Raw genomic sequence first — 13,061 nt, 5'->3', positions numbered from 1 at the left:
CATAATGCATTTTAGAGTTGTTTGCTTAATAGTTAAAATACTGATGACATCTTGGATCTTTTTATCTCTCCACTGCTGCTCATCCTTTTCTGAGTCTTGGTGTTCGGTCTTCATGAGTTGCTGTGGTCAAAATAATTTATCATTTATGAAACCAGCCCTCTGGTTATGGGACATCTTTGTGAACTTAGCTTAGGGAAGCCTTCAGCCGCCCAACCTGCAGCCTGGCATCAGTCCTGCCTGCATGTGAAACTTTTCTGACTTGGTGTAGAACCAGCCACAGCTTGTTGTCTACTGGCAGAGCCTTTGAGGACCCAGGATTTAATTTACACGGCTTTGAGGCATTGGTAGGACCTTAGTGGTAGTGTTTGGTCAATAACTGATGGAAACCACCTTTATCAGATATTAAAGGGAAAAAGTATTCAACATAAGGGAATAAATAGCCAAAATGCACTTTTAGGCACCTGTAACTTATACTGTTGTAACTGTTTTTGATGGAAATCTTTCTATCATGTATTTTTTTCCTTGCCTTCTTAAATGGCATAATGAACATAATTTTACCTTTTTATGACTTTAAGTTACTATTACTATTGTATAGAAATTACTGGTAATACTGTCAGACTCTCAGAAACCACTGTGATACATAGATCTCATTGTCATCATAATAACTATCCTTAGACCACTGGGTGTTTTTAGTTATTGTGTCTGTTTTTGATAGTTTTATAGTTTTTCAGTCTCTTCACTTCCTCTATCTCTGCTGTTCATGTGCCTGTGTCTAGCAGAACCCTCCCTTTGCTTTGCTTTAGTTTCCCCAGCTGTAAAGGGGAGAATAATAATTATACTCAGACTAACGACCTCTGCACTTTTACAAAGCTTGAATTGCTGTCTGTGAATACCAGGTGATAATCTAAGTTGTTAGAATTGTATTAAGACCTTTTGACACCTAGTATGGTTGTTCAAAAGTTTTTCTTTTCTCCTTCCTCCCTGATTTTGAGCTGGACTCTCAAGTAATGAAGTTGGGGGCTAAATGACATTTTTCTGTACATCTTGGGGGTCTTTGTCAGTAGTGGGGGAGTTTTGGCTGCCCCTCTCATGTCTGTCTAAACAGCATTTCCAAAAGCTTATAAATACTGCCGTTCCTCTAACTGGAGTTAAACTGCTACAAACCTAAGTAAGACATAGCCTAGTTATCTCCAGTTATACTCCCTTTTACTTTGGGCTACACATAAAACTTTCTTTGGTAACAGCCTGTTTTATTATGTTAAATGAGATAGAAGGTTGGTTTTAAAGTTGGGAAGGTAACATAGAAGTTATTGCTTGTTTTTCTTCTCACAAATTGAATCAAGTACTGCCTACAGAGAAGAGTAAAAAGGAAGCAGGACTTGATATTCTGCCTGAAAAGAAGAAAGATTAAGTTTTGCTTAGAGGTATAATGTCAATTGTTTTAAAATTGGATTCCTTGTTTGTCCTGTATCATATAAATTCACCAAGAATACATTGCGTCATTTGTGGAATATATGAAACTATTTCTTTACCGTTTAGTTAGTAACAAGGAAAAATCCATTTTCTTATTTCAAATATCTGTCCTTTGGGATTATTCAATACCTAAGTTTGCTTTAGCTTTTAAGGCATGTAACAAGACATTTTATGTAGCTTACCCAAGGTTTAGAAGCCCTAACAGGTATGACTCTAGATAAACATTTGTCATACTCCCATTGCTTCAGCAAAGGACAGAGTATTGGGAAGATGGTGGAGGGGGGAAAAATCCCTTCTTTCCCCCCTTTTCTTCTTTTCTGCCTTTCCCCCTTGGTTTTATACTATTAAACAAATACCTCACATGCTTTAGGGTCAGGAAGGTTTGCTATAGGGGAGGGAGGTGAAACAAGGAAGCCCCAGAAGCTGATTGTGGGCCCAAGGTTTGCCTTGAGCAGAATTGTGAAGGTGGAACCTAGTCTTAAGGGGTCCCTATTTTCCTGGCTTTTCTCAGATTTCCCCTTCCTCCAACTTGAAATTGTCCTGTTGCTTTCTAAGGGGAAAAAATGTGATGACTCCTATTAAGGCAGCTAGGTAGAGAAGTATATAGACATGGGAATTGGAGTCAGGAAGACCTGAGTTTGAATCCTGCCTCAGACACTAATCTGGCCAAGTCACTTGACCTCTTTGTTGTACCTGTTTCCTCATCTTTAAAATGGAAATGAGAAATAGAACCTGTCTCACAAGGGTTGTGAGGGTCAAGTGAGTTAACATATAAAGGACTTTTCCAACTTTAAAGTGCTCTATTTTAAGTGCTATGTTATTATTATTATTATTATTACAGTAAAGTTATAGGTCACTACCCAATCACTTCCTGGCAATACCTTGATTTAACTCAAAGGAATGCCAAGTGGTAAAATTCCAGGTGTTACAGAAGCCAGGTCATGGGGGAATTGCTGGTAGAGCCTCAGAAAATAGGATTGCTGCTTGATAACAGTTGGCTACCAACATTTGACAGGAAGGTTAAAAATAGAAAATTTGAGAATCTCATAAAATTCTTGGTAGAGATGGATACCCATGGAATAAATTGATTCTCAGCCTTTTTGGAATGGCTGCATTCTGTTGTTTATTTTTGTGACATCCCCTCATCTTGACTTCCTAAAAGTGATCTCTGACATGTTTCCTTTAACAATTAAGGTGAATTAATTCTGACTTCTCAAGAGGAGGAGATAAGTACATTTCAGAACAACATTTGAAATAATGGGTAATACAGTGGCCAGGAGCAAAACAAAAAAGAGAACTGGGAATTACTCCTTGTTAAATATTTAAGTTAGGGGGCAACTAGGTGGTGCCATGGATAAAGCATCAGCCCTGGATTCAGGAGCACCTGAGTTCAAATGTAGCCTCAGACACTTGACATTAGCTATGTGACCCTGGGCAAGTCACTTAACCCTCATTGCCCCTGCCCCCCCTCCAAAAAAAATTTAAGTTAACTTTTGGTTTATGAATATACAATATGTGCATTTTAAAATTTAGAGTAAAAAGAAAAGGGGTATTCTCTTTAAAGAGACCCACACTGAAAAAAAGGCAAGGCTTATGTGAATAACCAAGATAGTTATGAAAGATTGAAGATATATCTTCTAGTCCCTAGCTTATTAAACTATGGGTTGCAACACCATATGGGGTCACATAACTGAATGTAGGGGTCACGAAAAATTTGGCAACAGTAAAAGGTTTTGTATACCTATTTTATATACCTGTATACCTGGGGTTACATAAAAATTTCTCAGGTGAAAAGGGGTTGCAAGTGGGAAAAATTTAAGAAGCTGTCTTCTAGCCTAACACCTTCTTTTTACTGTTAGGGAAACTGAGGCCATGGGAAGTTAAGTGTCATAGTCAAGGGAATTCTAAAGGGGGTTCTCTGATTCCATATTTAGAATGCTGTCTGTTGCATGAGATCTAGTACTCTTTATTCCTAACTGAGGGAACCAGAGGGAGAAATTTACTCCTAGACAAAGCAGTTTCCCTGAAAAAAAATATGGGCCCACCAGTTTGTGAAAGAAATATCATTTAGCCAACAAGCATTTACTAAAATTCTGAGCCCCATGCTGGGTTGGAGGAAAGGGGTGGGGCATAGTTGGGGAGAAAAAGACAGAAAAAAAAAATGACAGTCCTCAACTTCAAAAGAGTTATAAATCTTAGGAGATAAAGTTCTCACTCACACTCTCTCTCTCTCTCACACACACACACACACACACAGCAGGATTAGAGGAGAGCTGGAGAGCCAGGAAGCACCTTAGAGGTTATCAAGCCCAACCCCTTCATTGTACAGATAAAGAAACCCAAGTAGGTTCAGTAACTTGCCTGCCACTGAAATGGGTAGTATGGGGCAGAGCTGGGATTTGAACCCAGATCCTTTGACAGACCTTTGCTCTTCTCTGTGGCACCATGCTGCTTCCCTACTGATACAGGATTATTGTAAAAGCTGAATGAGGAAAGTAGAGCCGAGGCTGTCACTGTTCCTCATTTTGCATCTCTTGGGTTTCGTGATTTGTGGAAATGACTGTATTCTTGTCCAAATGATGTGTAGAACTTGAGAAATGTTTTCTTCTGACAGTTTGTTGTGGGAAAGGATAAAATTGAGATTCAAAATTGTGACCAGGTTTGACCAGCAGATGATATTTAGGGCATCTACCACCAAGGTTGACATTAGAACATAATAGTTACTGTAGGCCACGCCATCCCTGGCAGGAAAATCAAGTCTTTCTTTCTTAATTTAGACTTGAAGTTATATTTTCATTTATTTTATAGACTCATTTGGCACACATGAACTCTGTGTGTGAACATGTTGGCCTGCCCTAGAAAAGATGCTCCTTGATTTTTTCCTATGTGCCCCATTCTAACAATCTTTAGTGGTAAGAAGCTTTCACTAACTTGGACCAAATTTTTTGGGTCGTAGCCAAGTTTTTCTCTTTCTTTTTTTAAAAAGGAAAACATCTGGTTTGAATCACAAAGAACATTTGAAAACACAGGGGAGAGGGTGGAGATTATATTTTATGTAATTATGTAAGCAAGGGTTAATGTTAATGCGGTATTGGAGTAGGTCTTAAGAACACTTTACATGGGGGGCAGCTAGGTGGCGCAGTGGATAAAGCACCAGCCTTGGATTCATGAGGGCCTGAGTTCAAATTCAGCCTCAGACAATTGACACTTACTAGTTGGGTGACCCTGGGCAAGTCACTTAACCCTCATTGCTCTCAAAAAAACAAAAACAAAGAACACATTACATGGAAAAGGGGGCTCCTATTCATATCTTGGCAGCTTTTGTCAACTCCAGTAGACTGAAGTCATTTAGGGTGCAGGCTGGTACATGAATTCTCTCTCATCTTACATGTTAAAGGACAAACATCAAATTTTCAGCTATTAATATGTAATGGAAGTATTACCTTCTGAAACAATAAAGAATAAGGAGCATCAATATAAACTGAAAAACTCTGCAAGTGAAAGTTTCTCTAAATTTGTTTTCTTGGATCCTGTAGAAAACATCTGTTACTTTTTTTTTCTTGTTAAATAACCAGCATTTTTTCCTTAAGATTTCCCCTTTAGTTATAAAGTATTGTTACAGGTGTCATCTGCCATAATTCCCTTTAAAACCTTCTGGTTTTTAATAAATCTAAGTTAAGGTTACAGCTTTTTTATTTTCAGAAAAGATGTCTAAGGATTCACATGTTGGTTTTGAATGTGCAAACACATGGGTCTTATTTTGTATCACTGACGATCCACACGGTTGACTGCTGTGTGCTGAACGTTTTGTTCTAGACTCTCTGCCAACTAAGTACCTTATGCAAAACTATGGTTTTAGTAAAACAGGTTTTCTTGTTTTTAGTCAGAATGGCACTCTGATCTGTGGTTAGCTTTGAGATGCAAACAGAAAAAATGAAGAGTGTGGATCTAGGCATGAATACCAGCTCACTGCCCAAACAAGTCTGTCTCTGTCTGACTGGTTGGCTGTTTTTTTCCATTCCCAGAGCTCCAGTTCATGTTGTTTACTGCTCAAGATCTGAGATGGTGTAATTTTCTTTTCTAGGAACTTGGAATTAGAATTCCTCGACCACTAGGACACGGACCGAGCAGATTCATCCCAGAGAAGGAGGTATGTTGTTTGTAAAGGTACATAGTGAACTGTGTGCTTTTAAGGAAAGATTTTTCAGGACCTACTTTTGGGCATCAGAGCAAGTATTGGTCAACAAAATGTTTTATGCAGAGCTCACCACAGTTCATCATCATATTTTGGCAGTAAATCTATAGTAGTATAAGGCTGTGATTTATACTATTTTGTGACACTTTTTAGCAATCACATAGAGAAAGCCAGGACTTGTTTTTCAGTAATGATACTCCACCCCTTCACATTCAGACAATGGCCAACTTTTCCCAGGCTTTTAGTTACTTAGCAGTGGAGGGTATACAGTAATAATCTGTGCTATCCCTGTAGTAGATCATCAGTACCCAAAAGCAACTGTACTTAATATTCTCTAAAAATTTTGTTTGTTTTTTCCCACATTGCTATCACTTTTGAATGACCCCTCCCTCCCCTGCCATCCCTCTTCCCAAGCCTTGTCTGACAGTGTCCATACCTAGAATCTGCCACCTTTCTTATGTGAAATATAGGGGGTGATGATGATGTAGGGGGTCAGACTGCTCAAGTCACAGTTGGTCACTGGTGCTTAACTTTTTGTGTGTGTGACTCAAATGAAATAATATTCATAAAGTAATTTACAAAACTTGAGGTGCTTTTAAAAATGTTTTAATGGTTTATCTAATGACTTTGGTGTGGTGGTATAGTGGAAAGAACAGAGGACTAATAGCCAGGGAGCTGGGAATCGCCACTTATTGACTGTGTGACTTTGGGCAAGTCACTTTACCTCCCTGGACTTCATTTTTTTCACCTTTAAAATGTTCATTGTTCATGCTCGGTACTAAGATCCCTTCATTAGTCTTACTTTCATTGAATGGCAGGAGGAATTGTTTTTATGAGAGGCTTCAGGAATATACCCCTGAGGTCTTGTATCCAATGTGTTTCCTAATTTTAATTCTCTATACAAATTGCTGCCAAATTTGTAAACTGTCTTATCTAAATGACCTTCAATTTTTTTTTTTTCCTTTTAGCATTAACAGATAAATTTATGGTCAGAGGGCTTAGATGGCTTCTGGAACTACAGTGTTATGCTTAATTGCTTCTTAGTAACTGGAGTTAAGATCAAAAAGTATAGCTTTTAAAACGTGTATTAACAATGTGCAAAACTATGATTTTTTTTTCCTCTTTGATTTATACAGATTCTTCAAGTGGGTAATGAAGATGCCCAGATGCACACTTTGTTTGCAGATTCTTTTGCTGCTTTGGGTCGTTTGGATAACATTACCTTAGTGATGGTTTTTCATCCACAGTATCTAGAAAGTTTCTTAAAAACCCAACACTATCTACTACAGATGGATGGGCCACTCCCTCTTCATTACCGACACTACATTGGAATAATGGTGCGTGAAGGTTTAATGAAAATGAATCAATGCCATCTCCCTTATAGGGAATGCTAATGCCTTAAAAGTGACATATTTTTATATCTGGACTTTTATCATTAGGCTTTTACAGTAGCATGGTGCCAGAGAGAAAAGCAAATGTCCATCAAAGGACCTGGGTTCAAATCCCAGCTCTGCCCCATACTACCCATTTCAGTGGATTTCCATTGGGGATAAAATCTACATTATTTTATCTCTTATAACCCTTAAACAAATGGTGATGGTGTATAAGTAGTGGTTTCTTTCACTGAAAAATGTATTTTCTCTGAAATTAAGCAAATAAAATGTAATGCAACCTTTCTCATTACTTAAAATTTTGAAATTGTCTTATGGCACCAGAAATTCTGGTTATATTTGGAATTGCCATCATAATGGAACCTTGGCACTCTGCATATGTGCCAATTTTTAAGTGACTTGAGCACCATCCCTTTTTTTCGTGTGTATATGTATATTCGTGATCCCATAAATATTTTTAACTTAGTACTTCACTTAAAGTCCCTTTTGATTCTAAAAAGGAGTTTCAGAGAGATGTTGTTGGCCTTAAGGTTTTTTAATGTTGTTTTTAAATAAAATGTTTGAGTTATAATGTTATACAGAAAATTTTTTCTTAATTTCTTAATCGTAAGAGTAACTTAATTTGCTTTTTTGGTATAGTCTGAGAGTACTTTTTTGTAGTGTTTTACATGAGTCTCATTTTTCTGGTAATTCAGAAAAGTGGGCTTTTTTCTTTCTGTTAAGGCTGCAGCAAGACACCAGTGCTCCTACCTAGTGAACCTTCATGTAAATGATTTTCTTCATGTTGGAGGAGACCCCAAATGGCTCAATGGTCTAGAGAATGCACCTCAAAAACTACAGAATTTGGGAGAACTAAACAAAGTGTTAGCCCATAGGCCTTGGCTTATTACCAAAGAACACATTGAGGTAAGTCAGTGAGCATATACCATCTCAATTTTAGCATAAGATACTATTATAATTAATGAATAAGCATCAAGTGAGTGTGAATCGTGATAGTCTTTATAGGTTAAGAGTATGTAAAGAGAACTACTGAAAAGAATAAATTCCAGACTGTTGCTAATTACTGGGTTTTTTTCCTGCAAAACAAATATTTTAATGTATATAGTTAAGAAAATCAAGGCAAAATACACACACACACACACACACACACACACACACACACACACACACACACAAGATTGGAATCTGTTCTGCAATATAGTTTGCAGTGTTGCTGAATTAAATAGGAATATGAGAATAAGTAAAGGAGGCCAATATATCTATAGATAGATATATCTCTGTACACACACATTATATAAATAAATATCTTCATGTCCAAGCTCTTGCCACTACCATTTTGGAACATATAGTTGGAACATCTAAAGTTTCCTATAATTATTTTGAGAGGTCTTGAATGTGTAGTATAGGCAAACCACTCGTAATTCAACATTGTGAAATATTGCAATCCTGTAAGACATTTTGACATGGCAGTGGCTAAAGTAACAATGTTTTCCAGTACCCAGCAGCATTCCTTCAATTCAGAATAGCATGACACCTAACAAGTTATGTTAGGCTGTATTTCTAAAGACAATATCAGCAGATTCTGAAATTTTAGCTTTTTGTCATCCCACAACTATCATTTTAACTATAGGTTTTATGTAGTATCTGGCCCTGCTTTTGATGTGTTGGATGTTACATTAGTGTAAACAAACTGTTTCATTTTATTTCTTTAGCAACTTTTGAAGGCTGAAGAGCATAGTTGGTCCCTTGCTGAATTGGTACATGCAGTGGTTCTACTCACACACTATCATTCTCTTGCCTCTTTCACATTTGGCTGTGGAATCAGTCCAGAAATTCATTGTGATGGTGGTCACACCTTTCGGCCTCCTTCTGTCAGTAACTACTGCATCTGCGATATTACCAATGGCAATCACAGTGTGGAGGACATGCATGTTAGCCCTGCAGGAAGTGTTTCAGTAAGTATCAAGTGTGACGGAGTTGTCATAAAAAATAATCGCATCATAGCCATTTTGTTTGTTTAGTTTGTGCTTTTTGTTCATTACATTTTCATTTTGGACCATAAGAAACTATTTCAGAAATCGGATTTGACATTTCCAATGTGAGAAATCCTCAGAATTAGAACAAAAAGGAAAACTAGGCATTGACACTCTGAATGACTACTTATAGAGTAGACACTTGGCACTGTAACTAGGTATGTACCATGTACTAGAGCAAGTACAGTCATTGCCCTCCAGGAGTCACCTACCTCCTGTGACATGTGTCAGAGGACATGGCTTTAAGTTCTGGCTCTGTGACCTTGGGCAGGTCTCTCTGCCTCTCTGGGCCTCACTTTCCTTATCTGTAAAATGGGAGGGTTAGACTAGATAATTTATTTATAAGACCCTTCCAGCCCTAAAATTGTGTTCCTATGGGCGAGAATATTCTACATTTTAAAAAATCACACAAATATGTCTACCTACTAAAGAATTCCTAGGTTTTTCATAGACATTTTCTGAGTTGTTATTGCAAATATTATTCCCCTAAAATAAGTAGGAGTAAGTTAATGTTGCTGCCTTCTTACAGATCATAAAACTTTTGAGTAATTATTCCAAGACTATGTTAATGACACCCAAAGTTACAGGTATGGATTCAGGCCTCTGTTGGGCCTATTAGCTTTGTTCTCTTCTACTCTTAACCCCAGCCAGCTATTTTGCCAATTTGTTCTGATTAAAAGGGAGACCAAGTAAGTGCTAAGACAATAGGAATAAGTTTGTTGTCTTGTCACTGCCAGTTAGTGACATATGGGGTATGACCAAGAAAAAAAATTACTTAAACCTCCAAACATCCTTGTGTAAAATGAAAGCATAATGAGCAGTGGTTAATGAACCAAGCAATTCCCCCAATTCATAGTGGTTGTTGGTTGGGCATTCTTGGAGTCCATACCAAGCCACCATTTGATAAATTGTTTTCAGTGCATTAGATAAGCAGTTTGGATAGCAATCCATTCCAAATAGCTCCTTAAGATTAACCAGTTAATACAAAAAAAAAAGGTGAAGAATGTGAATTTTTCCCTAATACCATGCATCTGAAATTCCAAGAAATAACACCATTAGGTTTTCATACTTCCATTTTGTTTTATTTTTCCAGTTGGCCTTTTTGTTCAAGCAAATGAGAACTTACAGTATTGGGGCATAAGTGTACAACTGGGAAATAGACTCTGTTTCTATGCCCAGGGTTTTATTTTTTTTTTAATATTACTTAATTCAGCTATACTTAACTGTGGCCTCCCTTGTCTTTAAGTAGGGAAACATCCTCGGTACCATTAAAAGCAACATGGGCTATCTTGCCCCAGCAAACAGTGATGTATGTAACCCTAAGCCAACATGAATTCCTGACCAGCCTAACCTTTCATACCTACATACCTTTGTACTAGAAATGTTAGTGAAGGTGATATGATCAGTAATAGTTCTTTGAGCCTCATCAGTGAGTTGATTTCCTTGATGATATCATTATAGTAAATATTTAACATTATTTTGGCACCAACTATCAGGATCATGTTAAAGTGTGATCCACAAAACTTTTTTTTTTTTTGCAAACAATAGGTATCCTATAATATGCTGATACCTAATATGTGGCTTTTGAGTCTTAAGGAAATGCTGAAGCGGGGAGTCACTTGGGTATGTCTAACCTTGACTTATAGTTAGCTTTAAGGTTCCTTACTTCATTAGTTTCATAATAGAGAAATTCCAAATATCAGACCCAGCTGGCTACTTGGTGGGGACCAAGCAGGTGGTAGATGTAAGATCCCTCCTCCTGTGCTCAGTTGGCATATATCCACTTGCCCAAACCTCATGGGTTAACCCCCCTCTGCAGTAGAGTTGACAGGATTGGTTCAGTGCTGTGGCAGTCATGGCTGGCTGCCACTGCTTTGTCCCCTTGTAAGACTAAAATATGGAAAATGGATAGCAGGCACCAGCCTTTCCAAAACACATCTCAGAAATAGCAACATTGTATTTGATGTACATCATTTTATGTGGCAGCCAGACTTCATTGAACTACATCTTTTGTATAACAACAAAGGGAATTATAATAGTCTACAAACAGGGTAATCATAAGACTTCATCTTAGGTAGTTGGAGGGAATGATTATGAGACATGTTGAGATAGAAATGGTGGACTGGGCACTGATTTGGGTATGGAAGTGAAAGAAAGGGAAGAGTCAAAGAAAACCCAAAAATTTCAGGTTGGGAAACGGATGATGCCATCAGTAGTTAGAAGGAATTTGATGGGGACAGACTAGGGGATAAAATGATTGAGTTTTGAATGTGTTGATTTTGAGATATACTCAGGTAGAGAGGGAGATGTATGTAACAAACAAAAAGAAGGGTCTGGAGCATGGGGAGATGTTGGAAGTAGTTTCTTGGCATTGTTAATTGAAAAAATGGGAGTGAAGAGAGATTATAAAAGGAGAGTGTTTAAATTGTCATATATTCATTCTTGTAAACAAAATATATTGGCAGATCTCTGAATTCATTTATTCAATACACTTCAATAACAAAACCAAAAATAATATTCCCATGACACTTGTATAAAATAAAAAGAACTGAATTCCAATTTTAACTTAAAGTTCCTGAATAATCTCTACTTATGTGGTGCATGTTTAGCACTAATTATGTGTTATTTTCAGATAACGGATTCTTTTTGTGAGGTTGAAGCCCTCATGGAGAAAATGAAACAGTTACAGGAATGTCGTGACGAAGAAGAAGCAAGTCAGGAAGAGATGGCTTCACGTTTTGAGATTGAAAAAAGAGAGAGCATGTTTGTTTTTTCATCAGGTAAATATAATTTTTATATAGTCAGAATATTTTCTTTTCCTTTAAACATAGTTTCATTTGGAGATATAGTTTATAAACTAGCTCGACAAATGTTAAGAATCATACTATTTTAGATAACTATCCCTTATTACAAATAGACTTAATATTTGAAAATGAACTTTAATGTCATTTATAAATAGGATGATTCAACCAAATAAGCATTTATTTAGCATCTAAAAAAAGCCTTTGCCCTCAAGGACCTTATATGTTATTGGGGGAGGGAGCAATAAAAAAAATACATAAACAAGATAATTGGGGGGTTGAGGGGAAAACATAGCTAGGGAAAGCTTAAGTTAAGGGAAAACTTCTTATAGTGCTGAGCTAGCCTTGAAAAAAGCAAAGGATTCTAAGGGGCAAAAATAAGGAAGAGGGTACATCCAAGCATGTCTGTGCAAAGGCACACACACAGAGGTGGGAATTTCAGTCCTAAGTTCGGGAAATGAATGGCTAATGGATGAGTTTGGCTCAAGTGATGATTTCATGGAGATGTATTAATGTGATGTATCTAAAACAGGATCTTAAAGTACCTATTATCTTAATGAAATAATTAAAGATTTTCAGATTTCCTCAGTATTTTAGAAAGTGTGTTCCTTTGTTTCTTCAGCCTTATTTTTAATGTGAAAGCACTCTTTAAAAATAAAATGTTTTATTTTTGTTTTCAGTTCCAAATTCTCTTCCCTTTCCCCCCTCCCCCACCCATTGAGAATGCAAGACATAAATGCCCATTATATGTATGAAGTCAGACAAAACATATTTCCACATTACCCATATTGGGGGGGGGGGCAAGGAAGAAGAAAAAATCTGCTTCATTCATACTCTTGCATCCATCAGTTCTCTGTCCAAAGGAGGATCCCATGTTTCCTCACAAGTCCTTTGGAGTTCTTGTAGGTCATTGTTGCCCAGTTACCAGAGTTTTTGTGAGCACACTTTGTAAAGGACTGTATAGATGCAAGGTGGTGGTGTGGCTTTAATGAAATAAAAGTGGGTAACAGCAAACTAGATAAAGCCCTCTATGGTACCCTTACCTTGGCTATGAAAGAAGAGAGCGAAGTGACAGGATTTTGAAGTTCCCTCCAGCTCTGGCATTCTCTTTTGACTAGACCTACTGCAGATCTGGCCATGCTACTCCCCTACACCAAAGCCTTGCAGG

General features: G+C 37.4%; 1 protein-coding gene across 3 annotated transcripts in view; it reads left to right on the top strand.

The window, feature by feature from the left end:
- SESN1 (sestrin 1) overlaps window positions 1–13,061 on the top strand; it is a 125,235-nt gene that overhangs the window by 105,644 nt on the left and 6,530 nt on the right. For all 3 annotated transcript variants that reach the window (XM_043999712.1, XM_043999713.1, XM_043999714.1), the window contains exons 2-6: window positions 5,558–5,623; window positions 6,805–7,005; window positions 7,783–7,965; window positions 8,772–9,014; window positions 11,725–11,872. In XM_043999712.1, the coding sequence (XP_043855647.1) occupies window positions 5,558–5,623; window positions 6,805–7,005; window positions 7,783–7,965; window positions 8,772–9,014; window positions 11,725–11,872 (841 nt within the window). The remainder of the gene's footprint in view (window positions 1–5,557; window positions 5,624–6,804; window positions 7,006–7,782; window positions 7,966–8,771; window positions 9,015–11,724; window positions 11,873–13,061) is intronic.

This window comes from Dromiciops gliroides, chromosome 4 (assembly GCF_019393635.1).
Source record: "Dromiciops gliroides isolate mDroGli1 chromosome 4, mDroGli1.pri, whole genome shotgun sequence".
NCBI classification, from domain to species: domain Eukaryota; kingdom Metazoa; phylum Chordata; class Mammalia; order Microbiotheria; family Microbiotheriidae; genus Dromiciops; species Dromiciops gliroides.
Note: the sequence above shows the minus strand (reverse complement) of the source record. Positions and strands in the feature narration are given on the sequence as shown.